This window comes from Schistocerca nitens, chromosome 1, assembly GCF_023898315.1.
Source record: "Schistocerca nitens isolate TAMUIC-IGC-003100 chromosome 1, iqSchNite1.1, whole genome shotgun sequence".
NCBI lineage: Eukaryota > Metazoa > Arthropoda > Insecta > Orthoptera > Acrididae > Schistocerca > Schistocerca nitens.
This window is the reverse complement of record NC_064614.1, coordinates 34,388,630-34,414,997: the sequence shown is the minus strand read 5'-3', so window position 1 is coordinate 34,414,997 and position 26,368 is coordinate 34,388,630. Positions and strand designations below refer to the sequence as shown.

Below are 26,368 nucleotides of genomic sequence, written 5' to 3'. Positions count from 1 at the left end.
GAAAAACATAAAAAGTTGTCTTTAAATGTGTCCCCACCTACTATAATCACATCCTACTGGCCAGGAATCTTAATGTGTTGTTTATGACCCTCATTCCCCACCACTGTACAAGAATTTGCAGCTACACAATTTTTTCCCGTATTCAATCTGTTTCGTTCTTCTTTTACTGTACTAAACTGAAGAGATTGCAAAATGATAGGAAATTAAGGAGATGAGATCCAGACAAGTTGAAAGGATCATAAGTTGTTGAGAGATTCAGAGGGATCATTAGGCAACAATTGACCACAACAGGGGAAAGGAATACAGAATGAATGGGTAGCTTTGAGAAATGAAATAGTGAAGGCAGCAGAGGATCAAATGGGCAAAATAACAAAGCCTAGTAGAAATCCTTGGGTATTGCGGCAGGTATTGAATAATGAAAGGAGAAAATATGAAAATGCAGCACACAAAATGGAACACAAACGTATATGAAACAAGACTGTCAGGAAGTGCAAAATGGCTAAGCAGGAATACCTAGATGACAAATGTGAGAATATAGAGATACGTATCACTAGGGTAAAGATAGATACTGCCTAGAGGAAAATTAAAAAGGCCTTTGGAGATAACAGAAGCAGCTGTATGAATAGAGCTTAGATGGAAAATCAGTACTAAGCTAAGGTGAATGGAGTACATAGAGGAGCTACACAAGTGAAATGAACTTGGAGGGAATATTATAGAACCTAAACATTGAGCAAGCAGTAAAGGGAACCAAAAAAACTTGGAGAAGGAATTAGAGCTCAGGGTGAAGAAATAAAAAGTTTGAGGTTTTGCTGAAAACATTGTAATTTTGACAGAGACAGCAAACGACTTTGGAGAACAGTTCTATGAAATGGACAGTATCTTGAGAGGAGGATATAAGATGACCACCAATGAAAGCAAAACATGGCTAATGGAATGTAGTAACATTAAATCAGATGATGCTGAGGGAAACAAGACACTAAAAGTAGTAGATGGGTTTTGCTAATTTGGGCAGTAAAGTAACTGGCCAACGAAAAGAGGACATAAAATGTAGACTGGCAATGACAAAAATGTATTTCTGAAGAAGAGAAATTTGTTAACACTGAATATAGATTTAAATGTTAGTAAATATTTTCTAAAGGTATTTGTCTAAAGTGTAGCCTCATATGGAAGTGAAACATGAACAATAAGCAGTTCAGACAGGAAGGGAATAGAAACTTTTGAAATGTGGTGCTACAAAAAAATTCTGAAGATTAGGATTGGTAGATCTTGTAACTAATGAGGAGGTGCTGAATAGAATTGGTGAGAAAAATTCTTTTTGATAGGACACGATTCATACTGGAGGTGTGTGTGCATGTGTGTGTGTGTGTGTGTGTGTGTGTGTGTGTGTGTGTGTGTGTGTGGAAGGAAGGAGAGACAGTTAAAATTGTAGAGGGAGACCAAGAGATGACTACAGGAAGCAGGTTTTAAAGGTTGCAGGTTGCAGTAGTTATTTGAAGATAAAGAGGCTTGCACAGGAGAGATTAACAAGGAGAGCTCCATCAAGCTAGTCTTTTGACTGAAGATCACAACAATATTTGTTCATAAAATTTCTGGAAACTGAATTGCAAGGATCATCATTGTGAGATGTGTTTGACCTGTTCCACTCATTCTTCTGTCAGCTGTTATGGTCACGTACCTCATTTAAGATTAAAAATAATATGCTGGAATGAATTTTTGCATGCAGCATTGGACTATTGCTGTATCATGCTGTAAAATTATGTACCAAAATGTTTGTCCCTATTGTAAGTGCTTCTCATTATGGTATGTATGACCACAGTGTTATATATTCTGTTGATGATCACTAGCAATAGTGGCTGAATTACTGGTACAGCATGACATGGTCTACAACCCAAAAGAAATTTGTGGAAATTGACCTTGAAAGCTTCTATACTTACAAAGATGGTAAATATCTCTTACTGTTACATTTAATACACCGAATTTTACATTCTGTTTTTATTTTGCTTATTATTCTAAGTGTGTATCACCACTTTTTCACAGGTCATAATAAAATCAAACTTTGTTTTTGAATGACAATTCATAGATGCACATCTGTGTATGGTAACTGCAACATTAACATCAATATCATTCAAATACATATGTTTCAATCTGCTGGGTGATGAAGATACATAAATTATTTATAATCTTCCAGCTGTTACCTTCAGGAGACAAAAGTCCACTACCATTGAACGACATACGTAAAAGTTGAAACCCCAATCTCAGCTTTCAGAACTGTTAGTTCCTTTATCACAGGGGGATGAAAGACAGGTTTTGGAAGGTTGAGAGGAAGGGGCAAGTCACTCAGACCACAGCTTGAAAGGATAAGGGGAGACAAATAATGGAGAGACAACTCACTGTCACGGCACTGTGAAATTCTACAGAGTATGAAGTTCCACTTACCTTGTGGTGATTCTCTTCTCACACACATGCCTCCTTGAAGTTACTGAAATGCAGTTCTCAGCCCAAAAAAGATACAGAAAAACTTCTGTACACCTAGTAACCACAAGTCACACCAAAAATTGTTTTGTTGGTGGAAGGTTAATAACAGTTAAAAGAAAGTATTTATGTGCATAAATTTCACTTTGTTATGGTAAGCTTGCATACACCAGTTACTACCAAACCTTACTCTAAGCTGTACAAAGTCTGGAAAGTCCACATGCACACATCATTCATAACACTAGCCAGTTTATGGTAATCATTAATTATCCTTCACAGAAAGTTCACAAACGGATTGTTTCTTTTAGAAAAGCTCACTCAAATGCTGCTATAATCAGTCTCAAGTAACAAAGTGTTCACATTAATGAGTGAGCACTACGCCAGGCAGTATATTAGTTATGTAAAATGTCACCATCAGTTATGAATTTCATACTGTAAATTAAATCAATCTCTCTTCCACACTTTACAGCACTCCTCAAACATTTTGGTACCAAAATATCAAATTTGTCACTGAATCAGAGCAGTAAATTAATACAAATAAATTTAAAAAACCCACAAATACAAAATTAGCTCACTATTAACAAAACTACTTTACCAAAATAATAATCTCATTCTCCTAGTACCATAAGGTGACAAAATAGTTTATAAAAAATTCCCTGTTACAAATGACAACACATACATCATTCTTGAACATTCCTCACAATACCAGTTACTTCAATGTATAGTAAAAAAACTTTGCATAAAAGATTATTTCACATTCACGCCTTCATTCACTCTCATTACTAAGCACAATTATAATAGTTATTAATAAAACAATTAGAAAATTAAACAAATAGAACTGCAAATAAAAATGACAGTATTTTGACTGCAGCTCAAACAGTGTCCGTCAGCTGCCCTCTACTATTGTGGGTAACTCTAAATTTCTAATTTCTGTTTGCTAATGACACTAGCTTTGTAGTGAAGTATGTTGTGTGCAACAATTACTCAGTTTCAAATAGTGCAGTACATGACCTAAGTTCATGGCTTGTAGAAAATAAACTAACGCAAAATCACAGTAAGACTCAGTTTTGACAGGTTCTAACACACAATGCAACAAAACCTGACGTTTTAATTTCACAGACTGGGCATATGATTAGTGAAACTGAACAGTTCAAATTTCTAGGTGTTCAGACAGATAGTGAACTGTTGTGTGAAAGCCCACATTCAGGATCTTGTTCTAAAACTTAGTGTTGCCATTTTTACTATTCGAACGGTATCTAAAATGATTGATCGTTTGACATGAAAATTGGTCTACTTTGCTTATTTTCATTCACTTATGTCAAATGGTATTTTATGTTGGGGTAACACTTTCCATTCTAAAAGGATATTTTTGACTCAGAAACGGGCAGTTCGGGCAATAAGTGGTGCAAGTTCATGAACCTCTTGTCGACCCCTGTTCACGAGTCTGGATATTTTGACATTGGCCTCCCAATATATATATATATATATATATATATATATATATATATATATATATATATATATATATATATATATATATATATATATATATTCCTTACTGTCATTTCTTGTTAATGATATTGGCTTATTCCCAAGAATAAGCAGCTTTTGCTCAGTTAATACTCGGCAGAAATCAAACCTGCATTTGGATCGGACTTCCATAACTCTTGTGCAGAAAGGTGTGCAGTATACTTCTGAATCCATTTTCAATAAGCTATCACCAGAATTCAAAAATCTTAGCAGTAATCCATGTGCTTTCAAATCAAAACTTTAGAGTTTCCTCATGGGTCACTCCTATTCTGTCGAGGAGTTCCTTGAAAAATTAAGCTGATTCTTGTTGTGTTACTGACTGCGTTTACTTAAACTTATGGATTGACTTTTTTCAGGTTCATAAACATTTTATTTTTATCTGTTATTACTTTTATGTTGGAATTTCATGTACTGAAAGTTCTACGACCGTGGAGATTTGCTCCTCAGTTTGGTTCTACGTGTACATAAATAAATAGATAAATCACATAAAAACTACATACACTCAGGCACCTGACATCACATGTCCTGCATGTGATTCATACTGCACATCTGTTCATTGTTGTTACTATCTCAACAGGCATGCTATAAGGCGCTACACCTCATCATGTTAGTTTTGCCATATGTGATGGATTCCTTTAAGACTTTGCAAAAAAACTGCTCTGTGCAAATTTGATTTCTGAAGACTTTTTTCTAATGGGGAGGGAGGCAACTGTTCCATGCTGGGTGTGTGCACATGAAGGAGGTTTTATAGAGGGAACAGTTGCAAGGATAGGAACCTTTGGGAAAAGATAATGATCCGAGAAAGTCATATACAGGGTGGAGCGGAGTAAATTGCTTTTTTAGAATTCACATTGTGGCAACACTGTTTGTCGAATAGAGTAGAGTGGGCATGGTTAATAGTGACCAGCAGGAGGTTTGTATTCAATTGTTGTTCCGTTGCAATAATGCAGTGGACATGTGAGGAGCGCTCATTTTGAGCTGAAGTGTATTTCTCGAGTTCCCACTCGATTATTGCAATGAAGCATGCTTTTCAGTCATGATTTGCAGTACCCCCATGTGGACATGTTCATGGACAGCAATCAATTTGAAATTGGGTAACTGCATTCATTACAACACGGGATGTGTCATCTGTACAAAGAGGACCTGAGAAAAGTGTTACAACAACACAAAACGTTGAATGAGAAACGCTCAGCTCAGAAACATGCACTTGCTCTTGGCATTGCAAGACATTCTCTCCACTGGATTCTTCATAATGAACTGAATTTTCACCCGTATAAAATGTGCATGGTCCAGCAATTGTCAGTACAGGATTATGTAACATGAAGAACATCTTGTGAAGTGAATAGATGCTTGCAACCATACCCCATGATGCAAATGTGTTCTTTTCTTATGAGGCACATTTTAACCTCAGTGGGTGTGTAAACAAACAGAATATGCAGTACTGGAGTGACATGAACTCCAGACAAATTCACCAGAGACCCCTGCACTCAGACCACATCACTGTGTGGTGTGGCAATCACGAGTAGGCATCATTGGCCCTTACTTTTTCCAGGAAAATCGTCATGCTGTAGCTGTGAATTTTGATCATTACTTAACTACGCTGCAAAAGTTTTTCTAGCCAGCTTTCGAGGCAGTGTAATTACAGGATATCTGGTTTCCAGAAGATGGTGCCACTGCACACACAGTGGGCATTATCATGAATTTTTTGAGGCAAATGTTTGCTGAAAGACTTCTCTCTTGGACGGGGGATCTGAACCAGCCCGCATGATCACCAAACTTAGCCCAATGCGATTTTTTTCTTTCGGGTTACCTGAAGTCAAAGGTGTATTGCAACTGTCTCAACACCCTGGAAGACCTACAAACCAATATTGAGGCTGAAATTGCAAGAATACCAGAAGACATACTTAAAGAGTGCATGAGAATTTTAGAAAACAACTGCAGCAGTGTATGAATTGTGAAGGTAGCATTTGCCAGATACACTGTTTAAAACATGTAATTAGAAACTCTCATATTGTCCAATATGAGAAAAATAAAAATGCAAATTTTTAAGAGTTCATTATTTTTTTATTTCATTCCCAAATCAGCAATTTATCGCATTCCACCTTGTAGATTGACAAAGACATTGAGGAGATTAGACAACAGTGGGTGGTATAGGAAGGATATGAGGGGGAGATGATGTCATTTTCAGATATCTAAAACTACATATTCGTACATACTCTACAAGCTGCCACCACTAGTTATTTCCTTTCTTGGCCCACTCACAAATAGAGCAAGAGAAAAATGACTGCCTATGTGCCTCCTTATGACTCCTAATTTTTCTCATCTTCATGATTCCTACAGAAAATATACATTGGCAGCAGTAGAACAGTTCTGCAGTCAGCCGCAAATGCTGGTTCTCTAAATTTTCTCAGTAGTGTTCTGCAAAATGAACATTGTCTTCCCTCCAGGGATTCCCAGTTCACAAAGCATCTCTGTAATACTCAAGTGTTGACTGAATTTACCAGTAACAAATCTAGCAGCTCATCTCTGAATTGCTTCAATTTCTTCCTCCAATTCAACCTATCCCCAAACATTCAATCATTATTCAAGAATGGATGACAGTAGTGTTCTATATGCTTTCTCCTTTACAGATGAACCAAGTTTTCTTAAAATTCTCCCAATAAACCCAAGTCAACCATTCACCTTGTCTACTACCATTCTTATGTGCTCATTATGTTTCATATTGCTTTGCATCATTACACCTAGATGAGAAAGTCATAGCTTGACACACAGTAATGAACTGATGCATCCAAGAACATAGTGCTAATGTGTGACAGTGACAGGATAGTGAGAGCTGTGTTTTATGGAGGGTGAGAGAAAGACACTGCCTGTGAGATTTTTTTATGTACAAAATACATGTAGTTGTCAGAGACACTGATGAAGTAGGTGTTCAGTGTTTTGGTGCTCAAGCAGATATGTTTTCCTTGGATGCATAGGCTGTTGGGAGGTAAGTGTTTATGAGGGAGGGTTGACAACTATCAAAGTGAAGATACAAGCACCAAAACGGCTGCTGCACCAGAATGATTTTGCTCTCTGCCATATGGCATTACATGAGGGACAGCTGCACTCATATTATGTGCAAAGTGGCAGACCATGGTCACACCTGACTTTCCAGCCTGGATTGCCTTCTGCCAATGAATGAGAGACACAATGTGGGAATGATCCACAGTCTCTTGTGCATGTGTTATTTATGTTTTTTACAGATGAAGCATATTTTACCAGAGACCATGTTATGAACATATACAAATGTACATTTGAACTTATGAGAAATCACAGACATCACATCAACAAAGATTTTGAATTATGTTTTTGCATGTGTCATCAGTGAGTAGTTCATAGGTCTGCATTTCATATCCTAGCTGACTGCAACACAAGCTAATCGACTATTTGGATGATAGGTACTCCAACTTGAACAGTGTGTGTGTGTGTGTGTGTGTGTGTGTGTGTGTGTGTGTGTGTGTGTGTGTGTCCCAGCCCTGTTAATAGTATCAACATACTTCAGACCATTGGTTTCTGGACCTATGTTTATTATAATTATTTTCTTGTTCATTTGTGCTGTACTTGCTCTTTCATTTGTATCTGCAGTGACCAAACACCCTAACCTATTGCAGCTACAATTAAATATTTCATTTTATACTCAGTCAGCAGTGTAGAAACAAAAGAAAAAAGCAACATAAATATAACAGTAATTGATTGTTCGATTAAGGTCCACTAAGCACACTTTATCAGAAACTCTACACTGATAATACTGAATACATTATATTTTTAGTACTGTCTCACAGCAAGGAGACACTTTCATTGGTCCACCATGTGACAAATTTCGAAACGAGGGCACATTTTCATTGGGTGATCATATGAGTAGCCTCATGGTGAGGGCACACTTTCATTGGTCTGTCGTATGTTAGACACCCTAGCAAGGGCACACTCTCATTGGTCTTTCATGTATGGGTTTCAGTGGTAAAGGGACACATACAGGATTTGGAGCCTCACAGAATGGGATGACTAGGATGGTTGTTCCTGTGTATTCTGAGGTGTAGGTGGAAGGTAGAGATGTGCAGATCAAGATAAGTAAGGAGTTCTACAGATGAATTGTGAGCCTTTGTTAGAGGCCTACAGTTTTCATGATTTTCTTCAGGATAATAAGGATGTAAGGAATTTGGTCATTGAGCACAGTTTTGTATGTCAGGGTGTCAGGGATCTGACCTATTCCCTTTACAGAATACTCCCTATTTTTCAAGGACCATGTTGTTAGTGTGTGACCTCCCTCTCATTCCAACCTGGAATTTCGCCTCCTGAAAGTAAGTTCTGTAATTCTTGTAATTTATAGTTTCCTCAAGTGAGTTCTGCTTTTGATGCACGTATTCGTAGCTTTACATTTAAAATGTTCTTCTTTCCCACAACAGTAACTACATGAATGAATGAAAATGTTTCAGTGCTGATTCCATGAGAACTGCAGTCATAACTGACTTACACCCTGCCACAACGTACCACATAAGAATGCTTGCTACTAATGCTATTGAGGCTAGCCCTTTCACAGATACCCTCACTGTGAAGACACAAGAAGAAGGTAATATTTATTTGAAAGTGCTGTCTGAAAGTGGCAACTTTTTTATTCTTCTCTGAGTATATTATCTTTCATGCATAATTTCCTAAATGAATCACAGATTTTGGTTGTGAAATAAACTACTGCTTCTAACAAATGACTATCAGTTCCAGCTGCTCCACCACAGGACCTGAATGCAGAAACTATTGGTCCTGATGAATTGCTGATATCATGGAAGGTACATTTCGTTTCTCATGAAAGTAGGGGGAGTAAGAAATGGCAGTCTGAGTATCAATAGTATTAAAAAAATTTGGCACAGAGGAACTAAAGTAGCAGCAAATATCTTCACACTGGTTTCTTTTTTTGAACAATGGGAGGTCCACAATGGAATAAAAACAATATGGACAGGGCAGATTGTTACTCACCACAAAGAGCGGGCACTGAGTTGTGGGCAGGCACAACGAAAAAGAATGCTAAAAATTTGGAAGAAGGACTTTGTCTGAAAGCTTAAATATTTCAAGAATCCATTTTCATTGTGTCTGCCACTCAATGTCTGTTCCATATGGTGTGTGGCAATCTATCCTTCCCATATTGTTGGTTTCTTTTTTTTCACTTTTCTTGTAAGGCAAGCATAAGATTATATTTGTTCTAATGGAAGTACATTACAATAGGTTAAATATTATTAAAAAGAAAATGAAATCAACATAATGTTTCAAATTTTTGTTCGTACAGAGAGAAAAGGAGAAGAATATTTGAGAATTTTTCAGCTCTTAAACACATAATACGCTCAAGAGCCAAAGAAACTGGTATACCTGCCTATACCTGCCTAATATCTGTATGGCCCTGTGAGCATGCAGAAGAGCCACAACATGACATGGCATGGACACAACTAATGTCTGAAGCAACACGGAGCAAACTGATACAGTGAATCCTGCAGGACTGTCCATAAATCCATATGAGTAAGAGGGGGTGGAGCTTTATTCTGAATGGCATGTTGCAAGGCATCCCATATATGCTCAATAATATTTATGTCTGCAGAATTTGGTGGCCACTGGAAGTGTTTAAACTCAGAAGTGTGTTCCTGGAACCAATATGTAGCAATTCTGGACATGTGGGGTACCACATTGTCGTGCTGGATTTGTCAGAATGCACAATGGACATGAATGGATGCAGGCGACCAGACAGGATGCTTACATGCTTGTCACCTGTCTGAGTCATGTCTAGACGTATCAGGGGCCCCATATCACTCCGACTGCACATGCCCCACATCACTACAGAGGTTCCACCAGCTTGAACAGTCCTCTGCTGACATGCAGGGTCCATGGATGCAGAAGGTCGTCTCCATACCCATACACATCCATCTGCTCGATGCAATTTGAAATGAGAATCGTCCAACCAGGCAACACGTTTCCAGTCATCAACAGTCCAATGTCATGCTGACGGGTCCAGGCAAGGCATAAAGCTTTGTGTTGTGCAGTCATCAAGGGTACACGAGTGGGCCTTGGCTGCGAAAGCCCACATCAATGACATTTCATTGAATGTTTTGCACACTGACACTTGTTGATGGCCCAGCACTGAAATCTGCAGCAGTTTGCGAAAGGATTGCACTTCTGTCATGATGAAAGAATCTCTTCAGTTTTCATTGGTCCCGTTCTTGCAGGACATTTTTCCGGCTGCAGCGATGTCAGAGATTTTATGTTTTACTGGATTCCTGATATTTATAGTACACTTGTGAAATGGTTGTACAGGAAAATCCCCTCCCCACATCATTAATATATGCGGGATCTGTGTCCCATCACTTGTGTGTTACCAACTATAACACCACCTTCAAACTCACTTAAATCTTGATAACCTGCCATTGTAGCAGCAGTAACTGATCTAAAAACTGTGACAGACATCTGTTGTCTTGTATAGGCATTACCAAAAGGAACACTATATTCTGCATGTTTACATATCTCTGTATTTGAATATGCATGCGTATACCAATTTCTTTGCTGCTTCAGGGTATAAGTTTTATAGAAGTGAAGTTAAAGCTGAGATCATTAATAATTACTTGATTAATTATTCATTATGTAATTGGTGATGCTGAGAATGTAGGCATGACAGTCCAACAAAACACGCAGAATGAGAAATATCACACTGCCAAAATATAAAATGGATTCCAAATCATTTTTACTGCTCTTTCCAATTTTCTTTAAACATTCACAGTAAACAGCAGACTGGATGGTTGCATTAGATCTGTATAAATGTACCATCTATATACATGACTGTCATCAGGAAATCATACCATAAGTTGGAATCATTTGAAGCTGTGTATTTTGATGGTATTTTAAATGAGACCCAGTTTCATGAAAGCCTTATGTTCACTCATTCATTCACACATAGTGTTCCATAAATCTCATCATGAAGAACAATCTTCATGGGAGAGAGTGAAGTTGTCCATTAATATGCAGAAGCAACCACTTTAGGCCATTCTATCTTAAACTTGCAAATGTACTGAACTATGGAGAAATCAATTAACCAGTTCTTATGTTCACAACTTGTTTAAAGATACCGGTACTTGTTTAAAACTTTTGCAAACCCTGAAATGCTGCGAATGATTCCCCCAGTAGTTCAAATTTTACTGCCACAGATGAAACTGATTTTTTTAAAACCATCTTTTCCCCATACCATATTTATTATTTACCCTTTAAAATCTTGCTATGCAATTTAAGATAGTGTTCTCTGGAAGTCACCTATACATGCCTATATTCCTCCTAGAACACACTGTGTGTTCATCGTTAATCTTCTCCCTCTCAATTGGATTTTAAGGAAATTTTATCAGTATGTAATTACTAAATATATTCTCTGAAGATTTGTTTGAGCTACAGGAATAGTTCTTTAGTGTTCATGTTTCTTCTCGTGGCTGCACAGAGTGGTCAAATATTCTTAATGCACACATATGCTCTGTTCTCTAGTATTTTTTCTGAGAATACTGATTGTATTATGTTCAAAAAAGAATACTGTGACTCATGGTGTCCTTTTTTATTTAAGTAGCCTCCACCACCTGACACTTGGAATGGAAATATACTTGGATACATTGTACATTGGAATATTCATGGAATGGCTCCATTGGACACAAATAGTACAAACACACATCTGGTTAGTAAAAACAAGCACAATCTTTTGAAAGTCAGGAACTGTAGTAATAGCTAAGAACTCATACCAGTGCTACAATAACATTTCATGTTTCCAGGTAAGAGGTCTAATGACTACTGAGGCACGATTAAAGCAGCTTAAAAAGTTCACAAGATATGATGTGTATGTTCAGGCATTCAACAGTATGGGGCCTGGACCAAAATCATCTGCTGTCACTGCTACAACACGGGAAGGAGGTCAATTACACTTAGTTCTAATTGTCACATAGGATTAAGAAGTCACATTAACTCCTTCTCTTTCCATTGTAGATGCCTAATGAGGCTTGTTTCTGTAATTGCTGAACTAGCCTACAGTCCTTTTTTATGTTTGTGTTTACAGTTACATCAAGTTTCTTGAAATAAGTGATTTTCCTGCAGCATGGAACTATTTAATTTGAAACAAACAAATAAAAACCACTTTACATGGGATAATGAGTTTTTCAGAAGTGCTTCACTAGCAACTTACATTTACATTATCAATGTGATTTAGAACACTGAGTCTCTTATTACATTATATGATTATTCTTTTTTTTACCTTAAGGTGTGACCAAGGCATATTTAACAACTCTAAGAAATAACTTCCAAACAAAATTAGAGCATTAGCAATTCTGCAATTAGCTTTTAGGAACCAGGTGCAGAATCTTCTTAAACTCAGCAGCCCATCCCAAGAATGATCACTTCTGCTCTGAGAGACAACAAAACCCAACTTCAGGCTGTCGGGGAGAGAAAACGATACATCTTCAAAATGTAACAAAGGGGAAAAAATACAAATGTGGGTAAGCTACTGTGAACAATGTAGTGACTGCTCTATTACAGGTGAGATATACAAGGTGTAAATTTTAAGTTAACAAACCAGAATAACTCAAAACATAAGCTTCACACGAAAAAATGTGTAGAGTCCAAAGTTGATTATTTTTTAGGGGAACATCTGCTGATGCTAAATTTAGCCCACCTCCCCAGCCTCCTGGGGGTGGGGCAGAAAGCAGATTTCAAATTTCAAATGGGAACCCCCATTTTTTATCGCAGAATCAGATTCTACATAAAAACTACGTACATTTTGTCTTAAACATTTGCTTTGATTCTTGGCAGCTGGCGCTGTAGTTCAAGAACATCCATGTTCTCATTTTTGCATGGAAAATGGTTACATAAAAATAAAAAATACGTATTTACTTTGTAAATTTTGATTCGCTCAAACTAAAACTCTCCATCTCTCTCTCTCTCTCCATAGGGTGGGGATTGAGAGAGAGGAATTAGAGTTTTACAAATGTTGACACAAATATTATTGTTTTCCACAGATTTGGATAAGTTTTGTTTGTTTTGTGGTTATGAGGCCACACAACTTTTAATTATCAAACAAATCATCTAACTAGCTAACTAACTAACCAAACATCCTACTTACTAATGATTGAACTCATTAAGTAAAAAACTAACTGGCTCACGAACCTAATTTTTTATTAGATTTGGAGTAATCACCATTGTTTCTCGAAAAGTCTCATAACTGAGGGGCTTGCTTAGTTTGAGTCTTTTAGTTTCAGGTGGAAAAACATAGAAAACGACATTCATAAATTTATTGACTTAAATCATATTGTTCACACCTTTATTTTATTTTGGAATATCGTGGCTGTTATATAATCAATATCCCACTTAGCCCTGATTGATAATCGATGCTTTTATCTAGCCCTTGCTGATGAGCGGTGTAATGTTTCGGAATGCCACCGATAGGTAGCGCAGGGATGAGAAATTCGCCCTTGCTTGTTGTAAGATAGGACTTCAGAAATAATAAGTATTAATGTCATAAATGCACTTAAACTTTTACCCGTCTGAGCATTCAGACAGCAATACATCGTTTATAAGGATTGTCTTTTGAGTGACTTATGTTTGATTAACTTGTGCAACTTCTTTCATGGCTTTTGCTTGCTACCAGTCACATTTGATGTGGAGTTAGTATTGCTAGGCGGAATTACGCCAAGTGGGCTGCTTCTCGCTCATAGAAATTCTAACCCTGCCTTTCTCGATGCCCCTTATCTTTCCTCTCTTGAGATTAATATCTGGTATATGTCTGTGGAAGAAAAAATTGAGATGGTCTACATTTATGGAGAAAGTAGGAGAAATTTTGATGATGCAGTCATGCTTTATGCGCTGTGTTTTCCTGGCCAAGTATGATCACGGTCCTCTTTTGTACGAGTTATTAAACAATTTATATCTAAAAACAAAGATGATGTGACTTACCGAACGAAAGCACTGGTAGGTCGATAGACACACAAACAAACACAAACACACACACAAAATTCAAGCTTTCGCAACAAACTGTTGCCTCATCTAAAAGATATCATTATCAGGAAATGCCTAACACTCATGAAAGCATGATGCAAAGAATAAGAGATGTTTGCACTGCCATTATACCAGACATGATATCAAGATATGTGCAGGGATTTACAGGACAAGTCAATAAATGCATCAAAGTTGGAGGTCTTCTCTTTGAACATTTGATTTCATAAAATGGTGAGATGCAAGAGATTTATGGACAACAAGAAGTCTGAAAGTGAGAGGCAAAGGGTCTCACTGGAAACAAGCACCCTGAAATTCATTTACTTGCTAGTATTTGCAAATAATTAACAATAACACGAAACCAATCATTCCTTTTCAGGACCACCAAATCTCAAATGGGATAAGTTCATCTTTAGTTGGTGACTGGGTTAGTCTTTTCCTCAGTTAGTCTTTTATTTTGTTTACTCTGTGAGTTAATGAGTTCACTCATTAGTAAGTAGGATGTTTGGTTAGTTTTTAGATAGTTTTTAGATATATTTTTCCCACATGGAATGTTTCCCTCTATTATATTATTAAACAATTTTCTACAGAAGGTAGTGTGAACCAGAAAAAAGAATCTGTGCAGCTACTGTTTGTGGAGAAAACAATCAATTGGCAGTGCTAGCCACTGTGGCTCATAATCCAGATGCGAGCACAAGAGGAATATCAAGGCAATCAGGAATTTCACACATGAGTGTTTGGAAAATCCTGAAGCTCCACAAATTTCATCCATACCCGGTATCCATGCATCAGGATCTACATGGCAATGACTTCCAAAACCATCTAACATTTTGTCACTGGGCAGGTCAGCGGATTCAAACATTGACTTTTCTCCAATGAGGCAACATTCACAAGCCACAGTGAAGTTAATTGCCATAACATGCATTACTGGAGTGAACAGAAACCACATTGGATTCGAGAAGTCAGCCATCAGTGACCTTGGTCAGTTAATGTTCGGTGTGGTATAATTGGCAATAAACTGATCAGTCCATATGTTACCAATGGTAATTTGAATGGCAACAGATATTGAAACCTACTTGAAAATGAACTGCCTGATCTACTTGAGGACCTGAGCATCAAACTTTGACAAAACATGTGGTTTCAACATGATGGTTGTCTAGTGCATTATTCATTAGTAGTGCATGATATACTAGATTGACTTTACCATGGTCACTGGATCGGCAAGGCTGGTCCTGTGAATTGGCCAGCCAGATCGCCTGACCTTACCTTGCCAGAATTTTTCTTATTGGTTTATCTAAAAGATATCATTATCAGGAAACGCCTAACACTCATGAAAGCATGATGCAAAGAATAAGAGATGTTTTCACTGCCATTATACCAGACATGATATCAAGATATGTGCAGGGATTTACAGGACAAGTCAATAAATGCATCAAAGTTGGAGGTCATCTCTTTGAACATTTGATTTCATAAAATGGTGAGATGCAAGAGATTTATGGACAACAAGAAGTCTGAAAGTGAGAGGCAAAGGGTCTCACTGGAAACAAGCACCCTGAAATTCATTTACTTGCTAGTATTTGCAAATAATTAACAATAACACGAAACCAATCATTCCTTTTCAGGACCACCAAATCTCAAATGGGATAATTTCATCTTTAGTTGGTGACTGGGTTAGTCTTTTCCTCAGTTAGTCTTTTATTTTGTTTACTCTGTGAGTTAATGAGTTCACTGATTAGTAAGTAGGATGTTTGGTTAGTTAGTTAGCTAGTCAGATGATTTGTTTGATAATTAAAAGTTATGTGGCCTCATGACCACGAAACAAACAAAACTTATCCAAATCTGCGGGAAAAAATAATATTTGGATCAACATTTGTAAAACTCTAATTTGTCTCTCTCAAACCCCACCCTATGGGGAGAGAGGGAGAGTTTTAGTTTTAGTGGATTAAAATTTATGAAGTAAATAAGTAATTTTTATTTATCCATAATCATTTTCCATGCAAAAATGAGAACATGGATTTTCTTGAATTGCAGTCCCAGCTACCAAGAATCAAAACAAATGCTTAAGACAAAATGTACATAGTTTTTTAGAATCTGATTCTGCAATAAAAAATGGGGGTTCCCATTTGAAATTTTAAAGTTGCCTCCCACCCCACCCCCAGGGCACTGGAGTGGCAGGCTAATTTTAGCACCAGCATATGTCCCCCTCGAAAATAATCAATTTTGGATTCTACACATTTTGTTGTGTGACGCTTATTTTTCGAGTCATTCTGGTTTGTCAACTTAAAATTTACAACCTGTATATAAAGTCATCACCCACCGCCATAGTACACGTTCATGCCTCCTGCTTCCAAAGGTGATGAAGAGTTTGAAATGATATATCCTGTGGTAACAAATATTTAATTTGTTAGGGGAGGCCAATTTAATTATGATGGGGGAATGGAATTTGATAGGGTAAGGATGAGAAGAAGAAAGGAAATGGGGATGAAAAGGTGCTAGTACAATTTTGCATGGAGGATACTATAATCAATGTAAAACCTCAGTTTAAGAATCATGAAAGATGGCTCAGTATGTGGAAGCAATAGGAAATGACTGACACAATAAAAACAGAAGATAGATTAAAGTTGTAAAATAGTGAAGGCAACAGAGGATCAAATAAGCAAAAACATACTTGGATAACACATGCTATATGGAATTTGAATGATGAAAGGGGAATATGTAATAACTGTAGATGGAGACTAAGATTTTACTACATTGACAACATTCAAATGGGTGTAGGTTGCAGTAGTTACACAACACAAGGCTAGCACAGTTGAGACTGGTGTAGAGGCCACATCAGACCAGTAACCAGAATGGGGGCATTAACACCAGCATCAAGAAAGGGAAAAATTATAATATTAAGTTGGGCACGTATCACAAAGCTCCAAAACAATACTACAACCACCTGTGTTTGTTATAAGGAATCTCCTGATAAGTTATACACTGAGTCAAAATTCGAACACTGAAATAAACTTTTTTATTCTTATAAAAATTTTTCAGTCTTGTTATAAACTAAATGAAACAGATAAGAATAAAGCATAGCTAATGTTCTATTTTGTATAGTTCCAGATGCTGCGCCACAAAATGTAAGTTGCTTTCCCTTGTCATCACAGAGCATGAAAGTGAACTGGACTCCACCACCAGTACAACACCATGGGGGAGTCATACAAGGCTATAAAGTTATTTACAAGCCTGTCATCAGTGATTCCAGTAAGCTACATATAATATATTTGTGCATATCTTTTGTAGCCTACGTAAATGAAGTAGTAATCATAATATATATATCTTCTTTTTAATTGTTTTAGAACATAGAAATACAGGAAATGTATAACATGATGATCTCTCATACAATGGGAAAGAGCATGACTTTTTCATTTGCCAGGAACTATGCAATCCTCAGATTTACATATACTGCATAAATCTCCATTAAGTCCAGATACATTTCTTGGTTTTGTATCATTGTTACCGGTAAAATGTAAACATAAATGTCATGTGACAAGGGCCTCCCGTCGGGTAAACCATTCGCTGTGTGCAAGTCATTTGATTTGACGCCACTTCGCTGACTTGTGCGTCAATGGGGAGGAAATGATGATGATTAGGACAACACACCACCCAGTCCCTGAGGGGAGAAAATCTCTGACCCCGCTGGGAATCAAACCCGGGCCCTTAGGATTGACATTCTGTCATGCTGACCACTCAGCTGCAGGGAGGGGGGGGGGGGGGGGGCAGACATTGTTACCTGTAATTCCTATAAGAACATGCAAACATAGGGAAAAAAAGATTTTTCTGTCCAAATTTTGACAAATGTAGTAATTTATCTTCTCCATTCTCGTCCTTTTACTGATTAAATTCACTACTAGCACCAAACCTCATTTGAATCTATAAAGTTAATAGCCTTTTTGGTGGCAAAGCATAATTCAAAACAATGTAATGCTTCCGCTTTAATGTAGCATAAACTGCAACAGTTAATGTGCTCTTTTATGTCTTTAAAGTATGAGAACAGTAGAGTGTACGGAATAAAATGGGTTATGAAAAGTCAAGAATGGCCAAAGCTATTTTTTCTATCACTCATAATACTAAGTTCAGGAACTAAGGAACCTTCTACTCCACTAGCATGCTTACTAAATACACTCCTGGAAATTGAAATAAGAACACCGTGAATTCATTGTCCCAGGAAGGGGAAACTTTATTGACACATTCCTGGGGTCAGATACATCACATGATCACACTGACAGAACCACAGGCACATAGACACAGGCAACAGAGCATGCACAATGTCGGCACTAGTACAGTGTATATCCACCTTTCGCAGCAATGCAGGCTGCTATTCTCCCATGGAGACGATCGTAGAGATGCTGGATGTAGTCCTGTGGAATGGCTTGCCATGCCATTTCCACCTGGCGCCTCAGTTGGACCAGCGTTCATGCTGGACGTGCAAACCGCGTGAGACGACGCTTCATCCAGTCCCAAACATGCTCAATGGGGGACAGATCTGGAGATCTTGCTGGCCAGGGTAGTTGACTTACACCTTCTAGAGCACGTTGGGTGGCACGGGATACATGCGGACGTGCATTGTCCTGTTGGAACAGCAAGTTCCCTTGCCGGTCTAGGAATGGTAGAACGATGGGTTCGATGACGGTTTGGATGTACCGTGCACTATTCAGTGTCCCCTCGACGATCACCAGTGGTGTACGGCCAGTGTAGGAGATCGCTCCCCACACCATGATGCCGGGTGTTGGCCCTGTGTGCCTCGGTCGTATGCAGTCCTGATTGTGGCGCTCACCTGCACGGCGCCAAACATGCATACGACCATCATTGGCACCAAGGCAGAAGCGACTCTCATCGCTGAAGACGACTCGTCTCCATTCGTCCCTCCATTCACGCCTATCGCGACACCACTGGAGGCGGGCTGCACGATGTTGGGGCGTGAGCAGAAGACGGCCTAACGGTGTGCGGGACCGTAGCCCAGCTTCATGGAGACGGTTGCAAATGGTCCTCGCCGATACCCCAGGAGCAATAGTGTCCCTAATTTGCTGGGAAGTGGCGGTGCGGTCCCCTACTGCACTGCGTAGGATCCTACGGTCTTGGCGTGCATCCGTGCGTCGCTGCAGTCCGGTCCCAGGTCGACGGGCACGTGCACCTTCCGCCGACCACTGGCAACAACATCGATGTACTGTGGAGACCTCACGCCCCACGTGTCGAGCAATTCGGCGGTACGTCCACCCAGCCTCCCGCATGCCCACTATACGCCCTCGCTCAAAGTCCGTCAACTGAACATACGGTTCACGTCCACGCTGTCGCGGCATGCTACCAGTGTTAAAGACTGCAATGGAGCTCCGTATGCCACGGCAAACTGGCTGACACTGACGGCGGCGGTGCACAAATGCTGCACAGCTGGCGCCATTCGACGGCCAACACCGCGGTTCCTGGTGTGTCCGCTGTGCCGTGCGTGTGATCATTGCTTGTACAGCCCTCTCGCAGTGTCCGGAGCAAGTATGGTGGGTCTGACACATCGGTGTCAATGTGTTCTTTTTTCCATTTCCAGGAGTGTATATTCTGCAGAATAGAAATGCATCTTTCACTCTTACTTCCATATATGGGGACAAAAATCTTTCAAATAAATAAATAAATAAATAAATAAATAAAAATGTGGAATTGGTGGTTTTTAGCACAGTATAGCTAAATTAGTCATTTTTACAAAGTGTAACAAAATTTGGCCTTTTCCACATAAAAATGTTCCTAATATTCACAGCTGATGGTTACTGAAAGTTGAAATTGGATTTTGACTTCTTTCTCCCACCTTACAACGAATGTTCATTACCCATACAATGAACTATGATATGATGTCAAACAAAAATATCCTACTTCCATGAACTCCATTCCAGTAACAGTTTTAATTGCTTATACTACATTTCCTAGTACTTTTGTACAACAAATAAAACAAAAATGAAGTATTTTGTAGAGTTTTATGTGGTTCATCAATTAAATTACATAGTTTTGTAGTGCATTAAGTATAAATAAGATGACCACCAAATATGGGACTTCAAACATAAATGTATTGTATGCTAGCCAAGATCTACCAGGATACTTGATGTGACAGAAACATCACAGTTGTCACATATGACAGCCAGAAGAATTTATATCATGTTGCACGAGTAGTATAAGCGATCACTTATGAAATCACATTCATCAGTTTCACCAACTCACAACCAATTGATTACCTTTCAAAATTACCTAGACCTCAGTCTAACTGCATTCAGTAGTAAAAATGATACTGAATAAATAAGGAAATAATCATTCTTAGTGTCCTGTTTTACTGCCAGAAACATGTCTGCATGACATCAAGTGCCCTGTGCTGTGATTTACTGATAAAAGCAAACCAAGGAGGCACCATGTTGATTTACATGTTTATGAAGCTAAAGCACAGATTTGGCTGTTTTCGTGTTTATGCTTGTGTACTACAAAAATATGCAGTTTAACTGATGTATCACATTGATAATCTCTCCAAAGTTCGTCTTTTTGGTTCAATTTGTTGCACAAAAATATTAGAAAATGTGACTGCTGAATAAAACTATTATCTCTATTCCAGATTAATTATTGTGGGAAAAGGAATTTTGGGTAACAAAATCAGCAAGCTTCTGAAAAATGTAATGGGACAAATACTTCAGACAGGTATGAAGGGAGAAACTGTTATGTACTAGACAGCACATTCAAATTTGACTAACACCTCTTTCGGTCACAGGTCCATGCAAGTCTGTGTTCACAGCCCTAGGTCATTGTTTTAACCATGGAATGATAATTATAAAGTCTAGTAATGCTGACATCACAAAAACACCATTAGCTGTATCTGGAATGGCACGTCTCAGCCATGTTCACATTCTAAACACAATTTCCTTTGTAATTTAGTGGAAATGCTACTTTACATGCAAGCAGGAAATGTGGACAATGTCAAATGTCTTGTGTTGTGCTGAGTGGACACAATCTGAAACAAATATATGTAAATACCTTACTATTGGCATTGTGAAACAACACTGAATTGCAACACAGTAATTCCACATGACACAGTTATATGACATAACTTTGGATGCAACTCAGAAACACATCAACACTGCTTTTATATACACACACTCAACAAAAAAGAATTAAAACAACCCAGTCAACTCTAAGTTTGTAACTTCAGCAATTTGTTGCTAGTTAATCAATGCAAAGGTTAGAGTTCAAATAATGAGACCAAATAGTTTTAAATGAGCATTATCTGTAGTCTGTTTCAATTCTGCTACAGCTGTGATTCAGTTTTGTTGATGGAATCAGCAGTTGATACTGCCAGATTGTTACCATATTAGGAAACAAAGAAATATCCCCAAATTTATGAGCAGTTTCTCACTCGTTCCAGAAGCACAGGTCTGTTTTGCGGAGACTCAGAAGTTTTTCCAGTCAGCTGTTCCCTTCACTGTCCCTTAATGTGCAGTAAGTAAGTGCATGCACGAGTTCCTAGAGTGGTTGCCTGGCTTTGTGTTGGCTCAATAGCAGCCAGGTTCCTTCTGTCCCCTGACTGAATGACATTGTGTCTATCCATCTGCACAGTGCTGTACCCTTTCTGTCCAATCTTGGCCCACTAAACTTCACTTAGCACGCACTATCATTAGATGGCACTGGCTGCTTTTGCGATGAGTCAAAGAAGGTACTACAACATCACAAGGAATGGATATAGCGCTGCTAGTGCTGGATTGCATTGAGAAAATGTACCATGATCTAATAGCGTCTGTGTGTGTGTGTGTGTGTGTGTGTGTGTGTGTGTGTGTGTGTGTGTGCGCACGCGCGCGCGAGATGCCGTACAATAGAACTTCTGCTGCAGTTGAAGTGATGCAAAACAAATGTTGTATTTGCACTTTTAAAATGCCCAGAAAAGTGTTAGCACAACATTTTAATAAGTTTAAATATCAAAAACACCCCCTGAAAAGTCAACAGTATCAGAACCTCTTCTTTAATGAAACAAGCACTGGGAACACATATATACGATTTTATGGTTTAGTATTTTATGAAAAAAATAACATTCATACAAAATTAATTGAATTAAATATGAAAATAATTGAGCTATTCATAACAACCTGTAGCAAATAAATCTGAAATATAGCAAGAAGTAAGTAATACCAGTTTATGTAAAATGTTATGAATAGTTCTTTTTCTAATGACAAAATGTAAATCAGTAGAGTATATTGCTGTTTTGATAAACTGCAATTTTTTAAATCTTTGTTATAGATCTTTGGGCTGCTGGGAGTGAAGTGAAGAGAACTGCAAGTCTTGATACTTACCTCCATGGTCTCCTTAAGTTTACAAATTACTCTGTGAGGTTGCTGGCTTACACAAGTATGGGAGATGGTGTGCTGAGTCGTGCAGTGTTTTGTTCAACAGAGCAAGATGGTAATGTTAGACAGCTGCAAGAATACTTTCTTATTATACAACCATAAACTTTCATCAACACATCTATTATGAGGGGTATTCAACTCAATTATTACCTCAAAAAAATAAAGCTGTTACCATGGAACTTCGTGTGGCTTTAATCCTTCTCTATATACACACCGTTCAATGCAGCACATTTTCCCAACTATGGATGACTTGGCAGAGATCTTGGTTGCATAAGTTTACATTTTGGCTGATCAGGAAATATTCCACCTAGAAAATAACATTATCATCATTCTGCAAATGCTTGCCATCCAATGGTTTCTTCATCTGAGAAAAGAGGAAGAAGTCACTGGATGCCACTTCAGGAGAATATGGGAACTAAGACAAAATTTCATAGTCTAAAAACAGCAAGTGTTACTGTGTTCTAGATAGTATGAGCTGGGGCATGGAGTGTAGACAACCTCTTGGACAGCTTTCTGTGATGCTTCATGGTGGTGGTGAAGCCATGTTGCCTACTTTGATCCTTTGTCATGGGGTCATAGTGGTACACCCAGCATTTCATGGTGACTAGCCTTTTCCCCACAGCTTCATCAGCATATGCATTCTACGCATATATTTGACACATCTCCCCTTCCACCCTCTTCCTGCCCATCTCTCCCTCCCCTGTCTCTCTGTCCACCTCACCCTCTCCCTCCCTCCGTCCACATATTCCTCACCCCTCTCTGATCATCTCTTCCTGCTCCCCTCAACCGATGTCCATGTCCTCCAGCCCCCATCTCACTGTCCATCTCTTCTGTCCCACTCCTACCTATTCATCTCCTTCTATGCAGCCCCCATTATTCATCTTATCCTGCCCCCTCTCCCATCCATATCCCCCTTCCCCCTTGCCATGTCCACCTCTTCTCCCCCCCGTAAATCTGTTCCCATCCTCCTACCATATCTGTCAATCCATATCTCCTCACTACATCTTCATCTACATGGATACTCTGCAAATCACACTTAAGTGCCTCACACAGGATTCATTGAACCACCTTCAAAATAATTCTGTATTATTCTGATCTCAAACAGTGCACAGAAAAAAAAACACCTATATCTTCCCATGCAAGCTCTGATTTCCCTTATTTTATTATGATGATCATTTCTCCCTGTGTAGGTCAGTGTCAACAAAATATTTTTGCATTCAGAGGAGAAAGTTGGTGATTGAAATTTTGTGAGAAGTTTTCACCTCAGTGGAAAACGCTGTTGTTTTAATGATGTCCATCCCAAATCCTGATCATGTCAATGACACTCTCCCCCATATTTTGCAATAATATAGAAATGTGCTTCCCCGTTTTGAATTTTCTTGATGTACTCCATTAATCCTATCTGGTACGGATCCCACACCACACAGCAGTATTCTAAAAGAGGACAAACAAGCATGGTGTAAGGAATTATTTTAGTAGATCAGTTACAGAACTGTGCCCTCCCAATAAATCACAGTCTTTGGTTTGCCTTCCCCACAACATTTTCTAAGTGTTCTTTCCAATTTAAATTGTTCAACTCTACTTCTTCTTCTCCTCCTCCCCTTTCTCTTTGACCATCTCCACTGCCACCTCTCTCCGACCATACCTGCCTCCCTGTCCATTTCCTGTTTCTCCTTCCCTCTCCCCCTCCCATCTTCCTAGCCCATCTGCCCAATATCTGTCTACCCTTCCCACCTCTTGCAGCTTCCCCCATCCCACTTTTTGTCCATCTCCTCTGCCCATCTATCTCCATGTTGTCTCCTCCACACTTTCTCTGTTTATCTCCTCCTCCCCTTTCTCTCTGCCAAGCTTCTTCTGTTCCTCCCCACCCCCTGTCCCCTCCACCCTCTATCCATATCAACCTTCCCGAGCTGTGCCTATTCGCACATGTAGCCCTTGCAAAACAGGTCAATTAAGCAGTCCAATACTACTCCAACACAAAAGCCTGAATTATTTCCTTGTTTCCTCTCTCTCTGTCCATCACCTCCTTGTTCTGTACCTGTACATCTAATCCTCCCCCTCTCTCTGTTCATCCTTTCCGCTCTTTCAGTCCATCTCATCCTTCTCCTCCTTCTCTGTATTTACATATCCTCCTGCCCCCTCTCACTACCCATCCTCTCCTACCTCCACCCTTCCTGTCCACCCCCTCCTCTATCCATCTCAACCTTCCCACAGGCCTGCTCACACGTGTAGCCCTGCAAAAGGGGCCAATAAAGTGACAGATACTATACCCATAACACACGTTTTGTTCAGCACAGCCTATGTACCGAGACCATAAAACCATTTTTTTCCCCTATGTCATATAGGCTGCCAGGCAAAGCAGGATGATACTACTACTACTACACATGACTCCTGCTGTTCTGGGCAGCCTATGCACTAGGGGCTGGAAAACCATTCCTTCCTAGGGGCTGGAAAAATCATTTCTTGTCCCTGACGTGTAGGCTGCCCTGCAAAGCAGATCGATAAGGTCAACTGATATTATTCCTACGCAACGCACCTGTTATGAAGGGCAGCCTATATGGCAGGGGCTTAGAAACAAGCATACATCCATATCTCCATAAATATTACAGCGTGTTACAAGCCCCACTATGTTGGTCCTCTCAGGGCAAACAGTTTGTGTCAGGTTTGGCCCAGTTTGGTCCAGGGGCCTGGGAGAAGGGGTGTGTGTGTGTGTGTGTGTGTGTGTGTTTGTGTGTGTGTGTGTGTGTGTGTGTGTTTGTGTGTGTGTGTGTGTGTGTGTGTGTGTGTGTGTGTGTGTGTGTGTGTGTGTGTGTGTGTGTGTCTATATGTATGAACACACACACAGAGCCTATTCCCTGCGGCTTTGCCCGTGTACATGTTCAGTCATTATAGCTCACACATCTCCCCACTGTACCCATCACTTGTTCTTCCACAGCCAGCTGGGGCGGCCGAGCAGTTCTAAGCGCTACAGTCTAGAACCGCGCAACCGCTGCAGTCGCAGGTTTGAATCCTGCCTCGGGCATGGATGTGTATGATGTCTTTAGGTTAGTTAGGTTTAAGTAGTTCTAAGTTCTAGGGGACTGATGACCTCAGAAGTTAAGTCCCATAGTGCTCAGAGCCATTTGAACCATTTTTTTTTCTTCCCCATCCCTCTGTTCACCTTATCCTCCCACCTCCATTAGTTCATCTCCTCCTCCCAACTTCCTCATTGCCTCTTCAGCCCATTCACTGACCATCTCCTCTGCACCCTTTCCTGACCACATTTTCATCTCACTCCCTCTGTCCATATCCTCCTCCCCCCTCTCTATCCATCCCCTCCTTCCCTTCTTCCTTTTCCATCTGCCCACTATGCACATACACTTTCCAGCTGCCTTCTAAATTACCCCCCCCCCCCCTCCACCAAACTCTGTCCATTCCTCATCCTCCTCTCTCTATCTCCTTCTCCACCTCTCTTTGTACATCTTCTCACAACACTCCTCACCCCTTTCTCTGCCCATTTTATCCATTATCCCTTCCTGTCCATCTTAACCCATACGCCCTCTCTCCGACCATTTCTTCCCTCTCTTTCTTCCACTGCCTCTCCCCATTTATCTCCATCTCATCAGCCTCCTCCCTCTGCCAATCTCCTCCTCCACACAACTCTCTCTCTTTGTCCACCCCCTCTCTTCATACACCTAGCTGCCCCCACTTCCTATCCATTGCCTTCCACCCCACTTTCCCTACACATCCTCCTTCCCACTTCACTCTATTCATCTCCTCCTAACCCCTCTCCATATCCATCTCCTTCTGCCCCTCTCGCTCTATCCATTTCCTACTTCCACATCTCCCTATCTACCTGCTTCTCTTCCTCTCCTTTCCTGCCCCTTTTCCTATTGATCCCCTTATCACCTCTCTCTGTCCCACCTCTTGCCCCTTTCTCTGTCTGTAACCATCTCCCC

General features: G+C 39.5%; 1 protein-coding gene across 1 annotated transcript in view; it reads left to right on the top strand.

The window, feature by feature from the left end:
• LOC126263646 (Down syndrome cell adhesion molecule-like protein Dscam2) overlaps positions 1 to 26,368 on the top strand; it is a 421,438-nt gene that overhangs the window by 290,851 nt on the left and 104,219 nt on the right. Inside the window, exons 17-22 of the mRNA XM_049960745.1 lie at positions 8,475 to 8,608; positions 8,752 to 8,822; positions 11,621 to 11,725; positions 11,820 to 11,958; positions 17,128 to 17,274; positions 22,324 to 22,485. Of these exons, the coding sequence (XP_049816702.1) occupies positions 8,475 to 8,608; positions 8,752 to 8,822; positions 11,621 to 11,725; positions 11,820 to 11,958; positions 17,128 to 17,274; positions 22,324 to 22,485 (758 nt within the window). The remainder of the gene's footprint in view (positions 1 to 8,474; positions 8,609 to 8,751; positions 8,823 to 11,620; positions 11,726 to 11,819; positions 11,959 to 17,127; positions 17,275 to 22,323; positions 22,486 to 26,368) is intronic.